Source organism: Armigeres subalbatus, chromosome 3 (assembly GCF_024139115.2).
Source record: "Armigeres subalbatus isolate Guangzhou_Male chromosome 3, GZ_Asu_2, whole genome shotgun sequence".
Taxonomy (NCBI): Eukaryota; Metazoa; Arthropoda; class Insecta; order Diptera; family Culicidae; genus Armigeres; species Armigeres subalbatus.
The window spans coordinates 423,476,812-423,499,588 of record NC_085141.1 but is presented as its reverse complement, the minus strand read 5'-3'; the positions used below and the strand labels follow the sequence as shown (position 1 = coordinate 423,499,588).

General features: G+C 46.2%; 1 protein-coding gene across 1 annotated transcript; it reads right to left on the bottom strand.

Moving 5' to 3' along the window:
* Positions 1 to 777: 777 nt before the first annotated feature.
* On the bottom strand, positions 778 to 17,691 carry LOC134223127 (neurofilament heavy polypeptide-like). The gene is made up of 4 exons (XM_062702266.1): positions 17,464 to 17,691; positions 13,302 to 13,632; positions 11,079 to 11,456; positions 778 to 962 (listed from the first exon to the last, which is right to left on the bottom strand). The coding sequence occupies exons 1-4, from the start codon at positions 17,689 to 17,691 to the stop codon at positions 778 to 780; spliced, it is 1,122 nt and encodes a 373-aa protein (XP_062558250.1).
* Between the last annotated feature and the right edge of the window lie 5,086 nt (positions 17,692 to 22,777).

Here is a 22,777-nt window from a genome sequence, read left to right as displayed (position 1 = left end):
GGGTTGTTCAGTTCTCTGGCCCAGGCCAGAGGCAATAGTCGGCGCTCAGTGCGCAGCGCCAGCGTGGGTCACTTAACCTTCCTCTCGGCAAAACCCGGTAAGGTTAGGCTGACGGCCCATGGCGTGAGAAGGCGATGAACGCAAACGCGATGGGCTTTCGGCCTTCGAGGGGAAAGCGAGACGGAAACACTACGCCATCAAGACTTTGCGCTCGAAGATAACTATCAGTAAGGACCCTCGAGGAGGCAGAAACTGTGAAAGTCAGATGCTGGACGCAAGCTGGTGAGAGGGCGGTCGACGGCCAAACGTGAAACTCGGTGGAGTCGAGGTCTACCCAACTGACCCAAGGATTCGCGATCTCGGGCAAGGTGAGTCGACTGAAGGCGTGCCAGCATACGACGTGGTGCACAAGTTTCAGACTGGAGGCTCAACAGCTGGCGTACGGGGTGACGTACCCAACGGAGCAGACACAAAAAGGGGGAGACAGTCCAGGGCATGAGCTCCTGGGGCCAGCCCCAAACGCGAGAGGTTCCTTACCCTGAACAAGGGTAGGGGCTGGGAGAGCTGAACCCCGGCCAGTACCTCAAACTCGGGGAGAGGACTCGAAAGGTCCGTCCACCCAAAGTCGATGTGTGGTCGGATGGCAGCTGAAGCTTCTCAGTCCACCAGACCAGGGAAATAGGGATGACGCTCCTTGACCCTGGTCAAGAACAAGAGGAAACGAAAGACGTCAAGGGCGAAGCAAGAAGGCCCAGGGCGAAGGAGGGTAAATGTAGCTTAGGGTAGGCGCTCATCCAGGGCGATACCTGTCATCACGAGCGGACGAGGCTGGTACTGGACAGTCTTATGAGATGAGGAGGACGTCAGCTCGGTGAATCCGACGCCGGACGTCGTCGAACAAGACGTACCGATGGGGCGAGATGATACTCGAGCTGAAGCGGGCGCTTTAGTAGGGCGCCAGCCTACAAGCAATTGCGGAGGTCCTCAGGCGAGAGTCAGGTGAGGAGCACCCACGACGGAGGTGAATCTAAGGGTTAAAGATCTGGACGAGATCACTCAGAAGTCGAACGAGCTTGCTCACGGCACTGCATGACAGTGTGAAGTGGAGATGCGTCACAGCAGCGTTCGGCTAGGAAGAAAGTGTCCGGGAGGGACCAGGTAGCATTGGTTCGAGTATTGCAGTAACGGAGTCGCTCGCAAGGTAGTATAGTTAGGAGAGCGTCAGGTGGATGATGGTGCGGCGTCTGTGGGCATGAGATATAACCCGAAGTTTGTTCATGCTGAAACTGGGGTACAAGCAAGTGGACTGAGTAAGTCTGACAGAGGTAAATTCGCTGACGTTGGATTGAGACATAAGCGCACAATGCTGCACGAATCCCTCCTAATTGTTTGATGTTACCAGCAAAGCGTGAACGCAAGCACCCATTGTGGGGCCTGAGTGCCTGGCGTTTGAGCGGCTCAAAAGGTCATAATGTAGCAGGTACAGCGAGCTTTGTTTTTCGGCTCTGCCCAGTGTCTGGTGTCGCAGATTTAGAGGAAATCGGCGGAACACGTGTTCTCCTTGTCAGCTCACGCTGGTCTATAATGCGTGATCTCATGCTTGCCACATGTGGTCTCCGACACCACCTGACAACCCAGTTCGGAGATGGGAAGACGTTGGCTGAAACGCCGTTTGTCATATCGCCCAACCGTCCCGGAGCTACATAGAAGGTGGCGCGTGACCAAGGATGGCCAGTTCAGGCGCAACAAGAGGTGGTCCGCGATCGGAGTCGCATTTGTCATACCGGTGTCATGCCCTGTGGTCGAACTCTCATCCTTGACGAACAGGTCGCGCGAAGAACAACATTGGGTATCGTTGTTATGGCGTCGGTCAATCAAGTGTCTGAGCCCGAGGACGGAAGTTAGGGTCCGTCAAGGCTGGGTAGGCGTAGGCCCGCGTCGGCAAGTCCCAGTGCTGGGCGAATAGGCCCTATCGCAGAAAGGTCAATTTGGGTGCACGCGGCATCATCATTCTTGATAATTAGCCGTGCAGAGGGAAGCAGGGCGCTGAGTCGACCCCTGCCCACTTCGAGGATAGGGCGTGGTAAGGCCACCTGGAAAGCCGGCAATGCGCTGGCACGATACCATGGTGTTCTTCTAAAAGCGAGTCACGATGTTCGATGCTGCAAGGACACGTATAACCCCGAGGGTGCGTTTATGCACTGGCCCTCCCTTGAAGCATTACTTGCTGTACCGAAGGACGATGGGTCATGGTAATGCAAACGGTTTAGCTGGTCGGGATGCAGCCCTGTTCTCTATTGAGGTGGCCTCAATCCAGTTAACTTCCCTGGTCAACCCAGGATGTCTGTTGAGCAGATTCCCTCCATTGTCATAGGAAGAAAAACACACACACACACACACACACACACACACACACACACACACACACACACAGACATCAATTCGATTCAGAACTGAGTCGATTATATATAACATTATGGGTCCTGGCCTTCTATAAAAGTTTGTTCTTGATAATGCTATAGCCTTTACTGATACTTAGTATACGAGAAAGGCAAAAGATCAAATTATTTTATTTGCGAAATGATCGTCTTGACAGCAGTCTGTAAGGGGTCCATTGTCATTAATAGACGTATCAAACATAAATTTATATTCTTCGTTTGAACCAAAGTTTTCAAACCTTGGGAGTTTCTGGTAGAAACAAATTAAGGATCAGGCTGCACGAAGCTTCGAAGACATTCTCAACCAAGATAATGTTTTTGACCTTCGTTGGGAAACAATTTGGATGAAGTGAGATCTATTACTTAGAAAAATAAAATATGAAAGCCCTGGGTGATGATGGTATTTTCTATACTTATTAAAAACCTTCCTGAGAGTTTTATTCTTTTTGTTAATTTAATTACAAATGTTTTCATTGGTACTTTCCAGATAAATGGAAAAATCAAAGTTGTTCCAATTTGAAGAACAAAATCCAGCTGAGGTTCTAGTTATGCCTAATCAGTTTGCTTTCTTCAATAAGCAAACTTTTGAAAAATTATTTTAATAGAATGATGGTTCATATTAATGACAATCTATTTTGCTGATGAGCAATTTGGTTTTCGCCCGCATTCTACCACCATCAGTTATTAAGATTACGAATTAATTCGGCTCAACAATCAAGGGTATTGACTGAGTTGCGTCTTCGATATAGAGAAAACATTTGACAGTGTTTGGCATGAAGTATTGGTGTAAAATTGATGGATTTTAATTTTCCTCTGTACATATTAAACTGATTCAAAATATTTATCAAGATCGTCTCAGAATTTCAAATCTGATAGATTACCTGTAAGAGCTATGTTTCAAGGCAGCATATATTTGTATAACATTTTTACTTTGATTACCTGATTTACACCAGGGTGTTAAAATTTTTTGTAGATGACACAGGTCTTTCAGCCAAAGGGCGAAGCTTCTTCATAGTAGATTGCAAAAAGTTGGATATTTTTCCACTTATTGCAAATGAAAATTTCCCCGAATGCTTCCAAACTCAGCTTATAATTTTCCCAATGCCGAAGCTTCATTTGAAACCTCTCTATAACATATTGTCACTATGAATGGGGTTCAATTAATTGGTCTAGCGAAGCAAATATTTAGGATTCCTAGATCAAAATTAACTTTAAAATCACATTGAAGGTTCAAGCCAAATGTAACAAATATATTAAGTGTCTATTCACTTAAAACAGAAAATCAAAACTTTGTCTTAAGACAAACTTTGATTTACAAACAATTTTTAGACTGCCATGTTGTATAGCTGTGCAATATGGACTAGTTGCTGCATCCAGAAGAGGGCATAGAGGATTCAAAATAAAATTTAAAATGATTCTGAATTTGCCTCCGTGGTATAGAACTTCATTAAATTTCTAATATTGAGACATTCCAACAAAATAATATCCAATTTTAGACAAGAATCGTTGCAATCTTCTATTGCAACGACCTTACTCCTTGTACCCTTAGTATAAATGTTAGGGTTAGTTTAAGTTGAAAATATGAATTCCTACATGACAAATAATTGCTATTATTCCTAATTGGCCATTGAAAAATGTTTTTTGTTAAATATCTTGGCTATGCATATACACAGCACATGTCTTAAGAATGAACAAATTGAATGTAAATTTGTCTTGGGAGGATTCAGACCTCAACCTCTAGTCTCTAGATAAGCGTGATAACTCATTAACATAAGACCACTTAAGGTCTGTTTGCAGGAAAAGCCATCAGAATCCGAGTACCAACCTCCACCGCGGTTAGCTCTTTTTGCAAATTGAATATTTCGGATGCTTGATTGTCTCAATCCTTACATGTGCTTTATCTGTTGTATATCCACAGTCAGATGTTTATTAACAGGGATCAGACCTCGTTGTTGGGGATAGAGTGATCCTCTTGTTTATAACGTAATTTAATTTTTTCGTTTCATCTGAAGGATTTTCAAAGAATTTCTGAATGAATGTTTATAGAGATATTTTCAAGAAGTTCTAATGTAACTTCCAAGGAATTCTTGAAGGAATTTCAAAAAAATTTCAAAATATTTGCAAATAAATGTCTAGAGGAATTTCAAAAAATCTGCAATGGAATTTCGAATTCCCAAAACAATTCTTTAAGATGTTTCAGAGAAATCTAAAGAAATTCTTGAGAAAAGTTTTGAAAAAATTCCTGATGTTTCCGAAGCAGGAAAAGAAAATACTCAATTTCAATGTCAAAACGTGCCATAATGTTATATCAAAATTCATGATCCGAACATATTTTAACCCTGAAAAGATTATTTGGGGACGTGGGCGAAATGATTTTCAAATGTCAATATGTCCATATGTTCAATCCTTTTATATTAATTCTCCCAAAGTGGAATAAAAAATTTTCTTCTTCCACATAAAAAAATATTGTAAAAGTTGTAGGAAAAGTTACTATCAACTGTTCTCTTATGAACGATTGTTTTATCTGCTCTAGAAGTCAAAATATGATATTGATTCTTACAAATTTTCTAGTTCAAATCTTATTATTTAGAAATCGTTTCGGGAAATTTGAAGTTATAAGACTTTATAATTTTCCACTTCACTTTACTATAGTCCACATCTTTATTGTACCAACAGTATTTTCGTTCTGTTTGCTTTTACTTCAGTGGTTCGTCGATAATAAATCCTCAGAAAAAGTTTTCAAATAGAAAACTGAAAGTCTACTTGTTGATAACAAAAATTGGATTTAGTGAAATAAATGAAGAGAATAATAAGTCTAGAATAGTTGAGATACTATTTTTACAAAGACAAATTATTTTGTGTTAGTAGTGTTTTGTTTCTTAATGTCAGTCCCAGGATGACTTTTGGAAATAGTTCAAAACTTTTTCATTTTGTCGTTTTTCGACTTATTATTCATTAGTATAGAGTGCAATCAACGTAATTGGAAAATTGTAGATTTTAAAATTCCTCAATCCTATTTTCAGATCATCGCAGAAAACACTGGCTTTATTGATCGTTTCGCTGAACGTCTAGTCTAATGCTCATATTAACTAAACTCAACTTGTTAATGTTGAATTCCTACCAATGAAAATTACATATCGTTTTGTCTAAAATTTAAATTCACTTTCTTTAATAGTTTCATAACAGAGTTTAGTCATAATCATACCGTGTAAAAGATAATTGATAGCCACTTTTTACTCCAATAAAAATTCAGATATATATCGTACCAATTGAAAATCTTATTAGTTCAATCAAATTAAACAAAAAAGAAACATTTTAAAGACGCAATCACTGTTCACTTGAAATTATGCAGCCATTGTGATTTTTTTCACAAATCCCCAATAGTGGGGACGTATCCATTGTCTTCGACGATTAATCCAAGCGTAATCGGTCATCTCCGAGGGTACGACATGCGCTTTTGTATTCCCTCTCGCCGCTGTTGTACATCGAACTGTTCTTCAATACATTTGCAGTGCAACTATAAGAACAAACACAAAAAGCTCTCATTTATTATTAAGAGATGCCCCCAGCCAGGGAAATTTAATTCTCTGTTGCCGAGGAGCGGTCAAAAATAGTTGCATTTGAAAGATGTTTGCATTGACACGTTAGTCCTTCATTCGTTCCCTGGCATTCGTTGCAACAACAAAGTGCCTAGCACTAGCGATGAGGAATATCGATTGCTGGATGAGTTCCTGTAAGACACTATTCGGGATGGGGACTTTTATAGGCAACGCGGACGGTCGGAATGGTGATGTTGGCGCAAACAATTCTGCGACCGGTTGTTGCAGCCTGCTCGGGTAAGGGGAAACGGATGGTGGCATTTGCATTATGGTTAGTAGAGTGGATTTATCCAAGAATTCTTTCGGATGGAAAATACTGCCAAGTGAATTATAGGTGGGTGACATTTCACATTGCTTGAATATCTGCCACTTTGAAAAGAGCATCAGCTATAGCATTAGAAGCATATGGATGATACAAACCCTAAGAGATAGTAAACGAAGAGGATGATTGTCCTGTCGTCACTTTTGCTCGAACAGGCTGTCAAGAAAGCTGGACTTTTTAAGCTTTTTAAAAATTGGGTAAAACAAATTTCAACAATAAATTAACAATAGCTCTCCAACTACTGAGGATAAAAAGCTTTATGTTTCTGCTTTTATCGTACACTAAATACGTAATGGCTATCCTAAGTAACAACTACTTTAGATGCTTAGTGCTTCTTAGTTTTATTCAATTCTTATTGCGGATTAATGACAACAATCACCATAATAAGCAGCCCACTTTTAATGGCGTTTTAAAGGAAAAGTTAAGAAAGCTTCAAACGTCAAATGCCTACTTTGATTATAAAATGGATCATAAGACGAGTTTATACAATCCCATTGAATTCCACCATAATTGTATCTTTGGATCAGATACGTATTTCGACCTCAACAGTAAGGTACCGTCTTCAGTGCTCGTAGCTGATCCGAACTTAGAAAAATGATACCAATTTACACTATTTATATATAATTCAGGTATAATAATTTATCTATAATCTTATCTAGTTCGTTCGTGCAGTACTTACTTCTACTCTGCTTGTTTGCGCTTAATGCTTAGAGTATAAACTTGTATTTACAGGAGCTCATTTCCTTTGATCTTTATTCAACAACGCGTTTGTACCTGTCAGGTAGATTTGCCAAACTCTCAGCAACATCAAGCTTTACGGAGAAGAGACATTTTCAAAATTTATGTATTGATGTCAATGTTGGCCAGATTTTCGACCGATACATGTTCAGCTTACCTTAGACTAAACTCATAATTCATCCTTAATCGTTCCTTTTTAGCCTTTACTTACTTCTCATATGTTCTTTGAACCTTACATCTAACGATCTTTTGTTTGACCTACCTTATGCACTATCACACTGTGAACAAATTCTCATTACTAAACTCGCCTCACGAAGCATTCTACTCTATCCTTTGAGCAGCCCAAAAGTGTCTTCTAGTGATTGTGGCTTCTGCTGAGAATATAATCGATGCGAATTTCCGTCAGTCGATTGGCGTAGTGGTGGTGATGTCGTGTCATAGGGACCGATACCTTTCAGCGTTCATCGATCATGCTCAGTGTTGTCGTTGTTTTTCCTTTGGAGGATTGGCTACCAGGACCACAGACGGATACAGCATGGCGAGAGTGAAAAATGATCTCAAGCTTGCAAGATTAACCATGAATGAAACCACTTTACATTCCGTGGAAGCTCTACAAACAAACGAAATGCACCTATGGAAAATCCGTTATCACCGTTTTTGTATGCACGTTATTCATGGCGAATTTGAGGACAACCTGAGGAACAAGGAACTTTTACCTGAAATGGTGGAATAAGTGGACGACATTTCAGCATCATCAACCGAGGCTACCCAGGATTTTGGAAGGATAAAAGCAATGTGCATAAGACATCAAATTCAACGCACGAGGAGTGAAAAGGAAGGTAATTATTTCTTGGATCTACAAGTTATCAAGGAACAAATGCAACATGGCTTCTGAAATCTACAGAGAAGCCCACCAACACCAAGAGTATCCCATACACATCAAATCTTGGCCGTATCAGCATAAAATGGCAGCTTTTCGTCACATACACACAGGATCAGACGATTCCTGAGCGAAGAAGGAAAACGAAGGAGCTCACAACACATCTTTGAAACAGCAGATCAACGGCATAAGAAAAACAGTACAAGCAATCATCACAAAAAGCAGAGAACCCACGGAAAACGAACTGACAACACTGACACCGATCGATGAACCGCTGAAAAGGGCATTATCGGTCCGCAGACCGACACATCACCACAGCTACGCCATCGACTGGGAAATTGGCATCGATTTAGTATTCTCCAGCTAGAGCCAATCAGACACTTTTGCCTCTACAAAGATTAGAAGTAGAAATGTTAAATAAGGCCGAGGTTTATCGAAATTAATTGTTCACAGTGTGAGAAGCAAGTATGTAGGTCAAACAAAGATCGTTAGATGTAAGGTTCAAGAATCATATTGCAGAAGCAAGTGAACTAAAAGAAACAAGATGAATAGGATTGATTGAACTTTAGGCTAAGTGCCATTAAATCAAGAAAATTTTTATATATAACGACATCAGAGAACACTAACGTATCAAAAATTATTGTAATATGTTCGATTAACTACTCGATCAGTCGCGTGTTGAACGCAGAATGGTAGCCTGGTCAAGTTTATACTACATTATCCAACAAGCGAGATAGAAGTAACATGCCAATGTACAATGACCAAATTATTATACCTACGGATAAAAGTTTGCGCATTTTCGAGTCAAGTACGAGACACTGAATATCACTGTTGAGGTCGATACCATCTGTCAGATACAATTATGGTGGAATTCAATGATGTAAAACTGTCTATGACAAGTGAGATCAAAAACTCAAAATAATTTTACATATAAAATTTAGATGGATGAACTTAGACAACTAATTATAATCTGATATATCTCGCAGGGTTAAATTACAAGCTTTGCATAAATCGAGCTTATTCGTTGGATAATACAATCTAAATGTAGAAAAACATCGAATTATAAGCCATATATAACTATGCATTCAAACAGCTTTTTAATTGATATCCTCGTAATTGATTCAAATGGATAACTGCTGATTCTCAAACAAATGATTCAGTTCGAAATGCATATTTGAAGGATTTTAAATAGATTAGGTCGTTTGAAATGCAACATTATGTTATTATTTCAATCGTACTTATTTATTTTGATGCCAGAACAATATGAAATTTCTGTTGTTTAGCTAAAACATTTTTGTTTCTAACCGTCAGTCGAGTCAATGCAGAGATACTGGGACGCCCTCACAGTTGAGGCCGCAATACGTATCTGCAAAGATTACAAAACGGTGGTATCAAATGGAAAGTACTAAACTGTCGTGTGACGGTTAAATATTCCACTAATAGAGATATAGGGCCGCTGAGGAGATGATCGTATATTAATACAAGCTTCTCAAAGTCGGGGGTCGCGATTCACCACTTTGGGAAACTTCCTCTATACATGTTTTTCATGCTGGTTTTATAACACTCTTGAAAAGTAAATTATGATTGATAAAATATTACTTGAGAAGGCTTCTGACGTTTAATGATCTTTCTGACGCGTGCAAGGAGGATACAGATTTGTTGTCATGAAACACTTCGGATGCCTTCCAATGAAAACAAATCCAATTCTCCTTGAGCGATCCAACGACGATGAGTTAGAGACAGAAAGCCAATGTTCCACAATGAGCAACTTTCTATACTCTGTTTCAGTAGATATATATAAAAGATAAGAAAAGGTTATTTGTTGGGAAAGTGTCTGAATATGACTCGACTTGACTGTGCCTGAGCTTGACTTGACCTGATGACGCCTTTCAGTTTGGCTTCTGACTTGACTCGATCGACTCGACTTGGCTGATTTGACTCGCTTGGCTGACTTGACTCGACTTGGCTCGCTCTGGCAGTGTTGACTCGACTTGGCTCGGCAACAGCTCGACTTGACTCACGCCTTGACGCTCGACTTGACTCGACTTGGCTCGGTGCTCCTTGACTCGATGATCGCATGACACTGACTTGACTGCTTGACTCGACTTGACTGGCTCAGCTTGAACTTAGTCCGGGACTTGACCTTGGCTTGACCGACTTGACCTTCCTGACTTGACCATTGACTTGGCCTTGACTTGATCCTGACTTGACCTTGACTTGACCTGCTTGACCTGACGTATGGACTTGACTTGACTAGCAGACCTTACGACCTTGGCTTGACCTTGACTTGACCTTTGACTTGACCTTGACTTGACCTTGACTTGACCTGCGGTACTTGACCTTGACTTGACTTGACCTTGACTTGACCTTGACTTGACCTTTGACTCTTGACCTTGACTCGCCTGACCTTGGTTGACTTCTTGACCTTGACTTGAGCCTTTGAGCTTGACCTTTGACTTGACCTTGACTTGACCTCTGCCTTGACCGCTTGAGCCTTGACTTGACCTTGGCTCGACCACACCGCCCTTGACTTGACCTTGGCTTTACTCTGACCTTGACTTGACTTCGAATTGCACAAGCGAAGCGCCTTGGCGGCATCGATGACCGACTCGTCGAGCAGTTGACTCTGAGCCTTGACTTGACCTCGCAGCTCTTGAGCCTGACTTGACTTCGACTTGACTTACCATCGGTTGACCGCACTCAGACTTTACCTGACCTTGACTCGCAGTCGACTTGGCGCACTGCACTCGAGCTGGTGACCCGGCTCGACGTCGATTGGTGCTGCTCGACTCTGTGGCTTGACCTTGACTTGACTTTCGACTTGACTTCGACTTGACTCGACTTGACTGACTTGTCGACCTCGACTCGACCGCACTCGAATCTTTGCTGACCTGACTTAGACTTTGACTCTGCCTTGTTTCACTCTGATGACTACGACGTTGACTGACCTTGAACTGACTCTGGCGTGTGACTTGACTCGGGCTGGGTGATGCTCGGCTGCACTGCTCGGCAGCTGCTTGGCTCCATGCTGCTCTTGCTCGGCACTCAGCTCCGTCGCGAGCTCACTTGTCGACTTGACTGGCCGACTTGACTCGACTGACTCGCAGCTCGACTTGACTCGGCTTGACTCGCACCGGCAGTCGACTGAGTGGCTCGACTTGCTGGCAGCTCGACACTTGCATACTGTCGATGTCCGTCGGACGCTACCTGGCTGACGCTCGCTTGACTGGACTTGACTGGCACTCCGGCACGCTTGACCTCGAGCTGTGACGCTCGCACTCTGACTCGGGGTGGCTTGACTTGATTAGCTCGAGCTTGACTGCTGGCAGCTTCGACAGCTGACTTGACTGACGAGCTTGGCGCTGACTTGGACTCGACTTGCTGACGGATCTCTGACGGCTCAGCTTGGGGCGGCTGAGCATGCTGACGGCTCGACTTCGGAGCTCGAGCTTGACTCGACTTATGACTCAGCACTGAGGCTGATTATCGAATCGACGCTCGACTTGATCGACTTGACTCGCTTGCTGTGATCGACTTACTCGGATGACTCGATCGACTACTTGACTCGACTTGACTCGGGCTGACTCACTTGGACTTTCGACTTGACTCGACTTGACTCTGATTACGCGGCTTGACTCGGACTTAGATGAACTTGATCGACTCGATCCACTCGACTTGATCGCGATCGACTTGACCTTGAGCTTTGACACCGAGCTTCAGATTCACTTGACCTTACTGACTTTGGCGCACGGCGGCTTGACTCGACCTTGACGTTGCTGGCGCCAGCTTGTGCACCCGTGCGACGCCCGCTTGACCGGACACTTCGCAGCTTGACCTGCGACTTATTGACTCGCGACTACTCGCTTGACCTCTGACCTTGACCTTTCACTTGACTCACTTGACTCCGCACTCGCCTGGTTACAGCTTATGACTTATGACGCGGCGTGACGGTTGACACGACTTGACCCTTGACTCACGCTGACCTGACTCTTGACTCTTCGCGTACTGTGCAACCTTGCAGGCGCTTGACTGATGCGCGGCTTGCAGCCAGCTTGAGCGGCGCCGCTTGAGCGACTTCGGCTGAGCGTCTGTAACGGCTGGCTTTGGTGTTGACTTATGATTTGATGCGCCTTGACGCTATTGTGCAGCTAGGAGAGCTCGAGTGCTTGTGCCATCGCTGCTGACGACTCGACGCACTGGAGCCTGACCCCGGCTTGACTCCGTCACTGGTCCCGACTAGCTTTCGGCAGCTCGATCTTGACTCGCACTGAGCTGAGCTCCTTACGGAGCGCTTGGTGGCGCCGACCTGAGCTCCATCGACACTCGGCTTAATGCGCATTGACTCGACTTGATCAAGGCTTCGACTCGACTCGACTTGACTAGCTGGCTTGAGCCGCGGCTCGTTGAACTCGACTTGACTCGATCGTCGTAGAGCTCGACTTGACTGACTTGACTCGGCTGTGACTCTGGCTGACTTGCTGACTTCTCGACTTGACAGGCGCTGACTTGACCTGCTTGACTGACTTGCTAGACTGTGCGACGGCTTGAAGCCTACAACACTTGACTTACCCGGGATCTTGAACTGGACTTGATTAGCCGGAGGAGCTCGACTTAATCGATGTCTCGACGCTGCTTGCACTCGATTCCTTGACTCACGCTTGCACTCTGACTTGGTTGACTCTGACTTTGCAGCACTGCGACTTGGCTGGAATCAGACTTTGACTCGACCTCAATCGACTTGAATCTCGACTTATCTGACTTGACGCTGCAGCTTCGACCTTGACCTGCTGACCTTGAGCTGACCTTGACTTGACCTTGACGCCGAGCTGTCTGCTGACTCGACTTGACACTTGACTGACGACTCTGGCGACTCACTGACTCGACTTGACTCGACAGCTCGACGCCGCACTTCGTATCTTGAACTCGACTTGACCTTGACTTCGACGCTGACTTGACTCGACTCCGACTCCGGCTTGACCTTGACTTCGACCTTGACTAACTTTGCTGTTCACTGACTCGGACTTGACTGACTTGAGCTCTTAGACTTAATCCTTGACTTGACTCGACTGAACTTTTCGACTTGACCCGGACTGAGATTGACTCTGACTCTGACTCGACTTGAGCTTCGACTTGACCCTGACCAACCTCGCTTGACTGAGCCTTGGCGCTCGGCCGACCTTGCCACTTGCTGGCTGACTCGGCCCTGCTTAACTGACGCTTGACTGAGCTCGTGACGGCAGCTCGACATGACATTCGCCTGCTTACTTGTGACTCGCATGCTTGACTGATCAGCTCGAGTGGCGGCGCTGCGGTCGAGCACTCACCTAAGCTGTTCTCGCGATCATCGCAATCGACTTGACTGCACTCGAGCTGCTTGACGGCGCGCTGCGCATGGACCGGCCTGCTGACCTCCGGTAGGCGTCTCGATCGGCTCCATGCTCGACTGGCTCGATCGCAGGGCTTGATCGACCCTCGAGTCGACTTGACTCGACTTGACCTCGACTTATCCTTGACTCGACCTTGATCTCGACCTGACTTGACTTCTGACTTGCGGCTTGACTGACACTGGTGACTCTCGACCGGCCTTGACTTGGCAGCTTGGACTTGCCGACCTTGACTTGCCTTGCCACTAACCTTGGACTGTTTGAACTTGACCTTGACTCATGTCTTTGAAGACCGACTTGACTTTAGTAATACCTCGGTGACCCTAATTTGGCTCGACTTGACTGGACTTGACTCTGACCTTGACTTTCTCGGCTTGATCTCGACTTGACTCGTTGTGACTTGACGAGCTCGACTTGGCGACTCTGGACATTGACCTGAGCTTAGGCTCGACTGAATGTCGACGGGACATCGACTTGACTCGACTTGATGACATTGACATCTACCTGACCTCGACTTGACTCGCCTGACCTTGACTCGACTTAGACCTTGCTTGCCTTGACTGACCTGGACTTGATCGACCCTTGGACTTGGACTCGACTTGACTGCTTGACCTGACTGGACTCGACTTGACCTGAGCTCTCTGGACTACGACTGAGCTCGACTTGACTGGCAGCTGACTCGACGTACCTCCCGACTTGACCTCGGATTGTGCAGCTCGACTTGGCTCGACTAGTGAGCGCTCGTCGACTTGATCGACTTGACTCGGCAGCTGCGTCGACTGCTCGACGCTTGACTGCGACTCGACTGAGCTCGACTTTGCTCGGAGCTCGGCGCTCCCGAACTCGGCTCCCTCGACCTGGACGGCCGTCGGACTTGACTCGACTTGACTCGGCTTGCTCGCACTCGGCTGGGAGGCGGCCTCGACTTGCTCACCACGACTCGCGCCGAGCTTTGTGACACTCTGCCTGACTTGGCTCGAGCTTTCGACTTGACCTTCGGACTGACCTCGTCGACTTGACAAGCTTGACTAGACACTTGGATTGACTCGCCTTGACTTGACCAAAGGCTTGACACTCGACTTGACTGAGCATCGTCCGGACGCTTGACTTGGACTCACGACTGACTTGACTCGTCTGATTTAGATCACGGCTCGACTTGTCTCGACTAGCTCGACTTGCTCTGACTTATGACGGCTGACTGAGCTCGACTTGACTCGGAAAAAACTTGATCGACCTAAATCGACTTAAGCAAACTGTCTAGACTCGACTTGATTGCATCGCTTGACCCGCTTGACCTTACGGACGCCTTGACGTGCGCTGGCTTGAGCCAGCTGACCGGGGGTGGCGTTGGCCTTCCGAATTACTGCGCATTCTTGAGCCTGTCTGACCTTGCGAATCTGACCTTGACGTGGCGACTGCGCTTCCGAGCCTTCGACTCCTCCGCCTGCTTCCGACTTGACCTGGACCCTGATCACTTGACCTTGACTGACCTTTGACTTGACCTTGACTTGTCCGCCTCCGCCTTTGCTTACTTGACCTTCCCTGACTTGACCTTGACTGGTGGAACTCCTGACCTTTGCAGCCTGGCTTGACTGCCTTAGGACCTCATTGACCTGGACTTGGCAGCGGCTTGACTCGACTTGACTTACTTGATACTGACTGACCTACTGACTACTTGACAGCCTGACTTGACTGCTACCTTGACTGGCTTGACTGACCTCTTGACCTTGGCGACCTTGATTGACTCTGTCCGACTTGCTGCGCGACTTACCTGACTTGACCTTGACTTGACCTCGACTGGGACTTGCCCACTGACCCTCTAGACTTGACCCTTGACCACTTGACCACTCCTGACTTGACCTCTGCTACTGTCTTGACTCTACTGACCTGACCTCTTCGCCACATCCTTGACTTGACTCTGAGTTTCAACCTTTGACTTGACTTGACTTGGACTCCTTGTAGCCTTTGACTCCTGATTTGACTCTGACCTTGAGCCAGCTTGACTCTGACCTTTGAAGTTAACAACGTCTGACCTTACGACCTTGACTAACCTGTGCACTTCTTGACCTTGACGTACTTGACTCTACTCGACTGACTCGACTGTGACCTCACTTGACCTTGACTCTGACTTCGAATCTTGACTTACTGACTTCGACTTACGACTTGACTAGCGAGACTTGAGCTGCCGACTTTGACCTCTGATCTTGACATCACTCTGACCTTTGACTTTGACCTAACTTACCCTATTGACTCTCCAGACTTGACTTGACTCTGACTGACTTGACCTCGACTTGACTCTGCCTGACTCGATCTTGACCTCGACTTCTCTGACCTTGCAACTTGACCTGACTGACTTGACCTTGACTTGACTTGTGGTGACTTGACTCACTTGACGGATTGACCTCTTACCTGACTTGACCTTACTTGCACTGCCCGACCTCTGACTCTGAGCTTACGCGGCTTGACTTGACTTGACCTGACCTGGACTATTGACCTGCTCGCCTTATTGCTACTCTCAGAACCTAGTCTACTTGACTCACTTGACCTCTGACCTCGACTTGGCCTTTCGACTGCACTCACTGATACTACTTGACCCCACTTGACCGACTTGACCGGCTTGACTCTGACTCGTCTGACCTTACTTGACCTGTTACTTGACCCTCGATCTACTGACCCTCGACTCGTGACCTCGACTTCACCTGACTTGATCGACCTCTGACCTACTTGCTCTTGACCTTGACCTCTGACCGCCTCGACTGACTTGACCTTGACCTGACCTTGACTTGCCCTACGACCTTGACTTGACCTTACTTGACCTCCTGACCTCTATGCCTACTTGACCTTGTGTCTTGACTACCTCTGACCCTTGACCTTGACCTTGACTTGCTACGACTCTTGACTTGACTGACCCTGACTTGACCTACCTCTGACCTTGACTTCCTTGACTTGACCTTGATTTGAATCGACCCTCGCATAACTGACATCGACTTGACTCGAACAACCTTGATTGACATCGACTTTGTACGTAATTGTACTCTGACTTGGCTCGTTTACTTGTTCTTGACTTGACTCATTGACTTGACTGCTGACCTCGACTTGCTTGACTCTGAGACTGAGCCCTTGACCTCTACCCGCTCGACTTGACCTCTGACTTGACTTGACTTGACCTCTCACCAGCTCACAGTCTCGTCTTGTACCTGACGACCTCGACTGAGCCTACCTGCCTGCTGACCTTGACTGACCTCTTGTTACTTGACCTTGACTTGACCTTGACACTTGACCTTGACTTGACCTTGACTTGAAGCTCTTGACTCTGCTCGACTTGATCCTCGACTTGATCTCCTACTTGACTCGACTTGACCTCGACTTGACTCTGACTTGACCTACTGCTGAGCTCGACCCTGGCTTGACCTGAGCTTGACCTCGATCTTTTGACCTCATCTTGACTCGTACTTGCCTTGCTTGACTCGGGACTTGGACTTGGTCTCTGACTCACTGAGCCTCACTTGACCTGACTCTGATTCTTGACCTCTTGACCGAGCCTTGCTTGACTGACTTGACCTTACTTGACCACTCGAGTTGACTTCCTTGACTCGACTTGACTCCTTGACCTTGACTCATCTTGGCCCTACTTCCTGACTTGACCTTTGACTTGACTTGGCCTGACTTGACCTGCTGGAGCGTGTGACTTGACCTTGTTTTACCTGCGCTACTTGACCTTACTGACTCTCTGCATGCTGACTCGACTCCGGACTTGACTCGAGCTTGACCTGACTTGATCGCTTCTGACCTTGACTTGACCTTGACTCTGATCTTTGACTTGACCTCTACTTGGACCCTCGACTTGACTCGTACTTGACTCATTACTGACCCACTTGACCTCTACTTGACTCGTACTTGACCTTTGACTTGACCTCGACTTGCTCTGACTTGCCTTCGACCTCCACCATGACCTGACTGCGGCTCCGAGCCTCTGACCGACTCTGGAGCCTCCACTTGACTCTACTCGACTCTACTAGACACTCACTTGATCTCGCTACCTCGACTTTGACTTCTACTTGACCTGGACGACGAGCCTTGCTCCTGACTCGACTTGACTCACTTGAGCTCTGCTGGCCTCGTACTTGACTTCGACTTTGACCTCTACTTGAACCTCGACTTTGACCTGACTTACTCTGACTTGACTCTGAGCTTGACTCCGGCTCTGAGCCTCTGCATCTTGATTCCGGCTTACTTGACTCTTGACCTTGACTTCTTGACTTGACTTCTGACTTGACTCGGACTTGAACTCGTGACTCGATTTGAACATCTGACTTAGCTTGACCTTCATTTGACATTGGTTGACACTGGCTTGACCTTGACTCCGCCTACTCCTTGACTTGAGCCTTTGACTTGACCTTGACTTGACCTTGAGCTTGACCTTGACACTTGCGCCTTGACTTGACTTTGACTTGACCCTTGACCTTGAGCTTGACCTTGACTTGACGTTCGACCTTATTGTTGACTTGGCACACTTGACCTTGACCTTTACTTGGACCTTCGACCTGTACGACCTTGACTTGACTACTTTTGATCTTTGACCCTGTTGACTTGTACTTGACTTCAGCTTGACCTTCACTTGACCTCTCACTTTGACCTTGACTTGTGACCTATTGACACTGACTTGACTCTATTGACTCTCTTGCACTTCGACTTTTGACCATGATTCCTTATTGACTTCCCTATTTGACCTCACTTACTTGTACCTCTTCACTTGACCTTTGACTTGACCCTCACTTGACCTCTATTGGACCTCTACTTGACTTTACTTGACCTTGACTTGACCTGCTTGACCTTGACTTTAGCCTTTGACAGCTCTCATTACCTTGACCTCTGCCCGGCTTAGGCTCTTGCCACTTTGACTCTAAGCACCTTGACCTTGATTGACTTGACCCTGTTGACTTCACTTGACCTTGACAGCCTACTTGACCTCGACTCGTGACCTTTGACTTGACCTTACTTGACCTCTACTGGACTGCGAGCCTTGAGCTTGACCTCTTTGACCTTGACTTGTGCCACTTACTTGCCTTGATCTGGATTCCTTGCGACCTTGTTGACTCGACTTTGACTTAACACTATACTTGCCAGGCAGCCGACTTGAGCTCGACGCACTTGACCTTGACTTGACCTCTGACTCTTCTTACCTTAGACTTTCTTGACTGCTGACGCGGCTACTCTTAGCCTTTGGAAGCCTGACAACGACCGCACTGATTGACCTGCTTACCTTGACGGCCCCTGACCTCGCACGCCTTTGGCTGACTTGCATGACGCCCTCTTACCTCTGGCAGCCTCTGCACTCAGCAGCTTCCGCCTCTGCAGCCTTCTTGACCTCTATTGACCTCGACTTGACCTTAGCTTACCTTGCTTGACCTTGAGCTCTCGCACTCTCTTGATGCTTGACCTTGACCTTGACCTCTTGACCTTGGCATTGCACTCTTGAAGGACCTGCTATTGACTCTATGGCTTCGCAACCTCTGAAGCCTTGGCTTGACCTTTAATCTTGACCTTTGACTTGACTACTTACCTTGACTTGCCTTGACTTGACCTTGACTTGTCTGACCGCTTCGCACTGCCACTGCTGACTGTGCAAGGCCTTGACTGCTTGACCTCAATTTGACCTTGACCTTTACCCTTGAGCCTCTGCCAGCCTTGCAGCCTGCTTGACCTCCTACTTCCTTGACTTGACCTTGACTTGACCTTTCTTTGACCTCGACTTACTTGACTTGACTTGACCTTGCCGACTTGACTTGACCTTACTTGTCGCTCTATTGACTTGCAAGCCTCTATTGACCCCCACTTGACATGACTTGAATTTTGAGCCGACTTGCCTTGACCTCTTCCTTGACCTCTGCCTGACCCCTCCCTACTTGACCACTTGATCCTACTGGACCTCTGACCTTGACTTACCTCTTGGCTCTTGCCTTTGACTGGCTTGCTTGACCTCTGGCTTGACCTTGACTTGACCTATTTGACTTGACCTTGACTCTGACCTGACCAATTGACTCACTTCCGCCCGACTGACTCACGCTTGACTGACCTTACTTGACCTTGACCTTTACTTACTACCTATGACCTCTACTTGACCTCTACGACCTTGACTTTGAGCTTTAACTCTTGACCTTTGACTTATTCGACCTACTGGCCTTGCTTGAGCCCCTGATTGCCTACTTGACTCTCTGCGTCACTTGACTTCTTACTTGACTCTCGACTTGACCTTGACTCTGTTACCTTGACCTTACTTGACCTTCACTTGACCTTGATCAACTTTACCTGCTGACCATACTCTCTGACACTTGACTTGACTTTCCTGACCTTACTTGACCTCATCTTGACCTCTACTTGACCTCTACTTGACCTCTAGACCTTGACTTTGCTGACTTGAACTTACTACATTGAGACCTTGACCTTGACCTGACTTATGTTTGTCCAGTGACTCCTACAACGTGACTTGACTCACTGCTCACTTGACTCTTCATACTTGAAGCCTCTACTTGCAGCCGGCCGGCCTTGACTACCTTCTTGCACGCCTTGACTTGACGCACTGTGCCGGCTCCTTGACTTGCGTGAATAGCCTTGACTCTGATGCCTTGACTTGACGCCTTTGACTTGACTTGTCTTACTTGACCTTCCTTGACCCACTTCGACCTTACTTGACCTTTAGTTGACCTTGACTTACCTTGACGACCCTGAGCCTCGACTTACTGACTGACCTCTACTTGACTTCGTTGACTGACTTGACTACTTGAACTTGACACTTTGACCTTGACTTGGCTGACTTGACCTTGTTGACTCTGACTGACCTGACTCGCTTGACCTTTGACTTGACTTGACTTGACCTTGACTTGACCCTTGATACGACCTTGATTCTACTTTGTGACCTTTTCACTTGACCTTGAATCTTTCGACTCTCCTGACTTGACCTTTCTGCTGACTCTACCTTGACCCCTACTTGACCTCTACTTGACCTCTGCAGCCTCGTACCTTGACTCTTGACTTGACCTCTCGACGTCTGACTCTTATTCCTCTCTTGACCTCGCTGACCTCCTACTCTCTGCCGGCCTTTGCCTAGTCTTATGCTCCCAGCTTCTGACCACAGCTTGACCTCGACTTGACCTTGACTATGACTTGCTTACTTGACTTGGCCTTGACCGAATTGACCTTTGCTTGACCTTGACTTAGACTCTTGTAGTTGACTCTCCTTGACCTGACTTGACCTTACTGACCTCTGCCCTTGACTTGACTCGCCTCGACTTGACCTGGCTGACCTTGAACGCTCAAAACGACTTGACCTATTTGACTTACTGCAGCCTTGCTACTGTGACCTTCACTTGACCTGCTACTTGACCTTGAGCCTCTGACTTGAGCCTCTGCCGCTTGACCTTCCACTTGACCTTCTTGACTGCACCTTGCACTTGACGCTGCTACACTGACCTTGTTGACTTGACTTGACGTGATCGACCTGACTCCTGAGTGAGCTGAATGTGCTGACTTGACTCTTACTGTGACCTTGATCTTGACTCTCGACTTGATCTTCGACCTTGACTGACGCCTTAGCTTGACCTTAGGCTTGACCTTGACATCTTGACTCCACTCTCTACTTGACCTCGACTGGCTGAACTCTCTTGACTAGCCTCTATTACTTCGGCCCTTGACCTCATGCTTACTTGACCTCTCTTGACCTACTTGACTCATGCCTTGACCTTACGACCTTTGACCTTTGACTTGCCTTGCTTGTGCCACTGGCTGGCTTGACTTGGCGCATAGACCTTATTTGACCTACTTGACTTGGACCTTTGCATCCTTAACTTGACCTTTCTGACCTTGACTTGAACCCCTCTGACTGCTTGACTTGATTGACTTGACTTGACTTGACTTGACCTTGTACTTGACCTTGGCTTACTTGAGCCCAAACCTTTTGATCTTCTTGACTTGACGACGGACCCTTGAGCCTTGACCTTGTGGCCTTCGGTATGGCCTTGACTGACTGCTCTTACTTGACCGACGCCGACTCCTGACCTTGTTGCACTTGACACTGCTTGACTTGACCTACTGTGACTCTTGACCTTATGCGGCCATCTTGACTCTCTTAATCCCTCTACTTGACCTTTTGACTTGACTCTTGACTTGACTTTTCCCACTTGGATTCCATCTTGACCTCTACTTCTGACCTCTACCGAGCCTCTACTACTTGACTTGCTGCCTTGATCTTCTACTTGACCTCTACTTGACCTCCAACTGTGACTCTACTTGACCTCGACTTGACCTTACTTGACCTTGACTTGACTCGTTGACTCTATGACCTCTGCTGCCATGGTGACTCTGTTTGACCTTACTTGACCTCTGAGCTTGACCGATTGACTTGACCTTGACTTGACCCCCACTTGACCTCTACTTGACCTCTACTTGACTCTACTTGACCTCACTTGACATGATTTGATCTTTGACTTGACTCTTGATCTTGATTCTTGGCCTTGACTTGACCTTTATCAATTTTAATTGGGCTTGACTTGACCTTTGCATTTGACCTTTTAACCCTGACCTTCACTTGACCTTGACTTGACCTTTTGGCTTGACCTTTGATTCTTGAATTTTGTTGACTTGACCTTTGACTTGGACCTTTGACTTGACTTGCTTGACCTTGACTTGACCTGTGATTTCGACTTGACCTTGACTTCTCTTGACTTGACCCCTTCATTGACCTTGATTGACCTGATTTACTTGATTTATTGACCTTTGGCTTGACCTTTGACTTCTGACCTTGATTTGACCATTTGAATTTGACTCTCGACTTTGACCTCTGACCTGTACTTCTGACTTGACCTTTGCGATCGACCTTACCGTTGACTCTACTTAAATTCTGCCTTGACTAATGAATCCTTGTTGACCGGCTTTACTTGACCTTACTTGACCTTTGACTTGACCTTTGACTTGCCTTGACTTGACCTTACTTGACCTCGCTTGCTACTTGACCTACTTGCCTACTGACCTCGTGACTTCAATGTCACTTTCACTTGACCTTGAACTCTGACTTGACCTACTGACTACTTGACTGCTGACCTTTTGACTTGAGCCTTGACTTGACCTGGACTTTTTGACATTTCATTGACCTACTTCTGACCACTTGGACTTGACTCTTGACCAATTCTGACCTTGCTTGCTTGACCTTGATTGACCTTGATCTCTTGTTGACTTCCGTGGACTCCCTGATCTTACTCTCTCGACTTGACCTTGACTTGACTCTATTGACTTCTCTGACTTTACTTGACCTTACTTGACCTCACTTGACTCTACTTCCTTACTTGACTCATACCTTCATGCTTGACTTGACTCAATTTTGACTGACCCTCTTGACCTTGGACAGCCTCTTCGACTTTGAC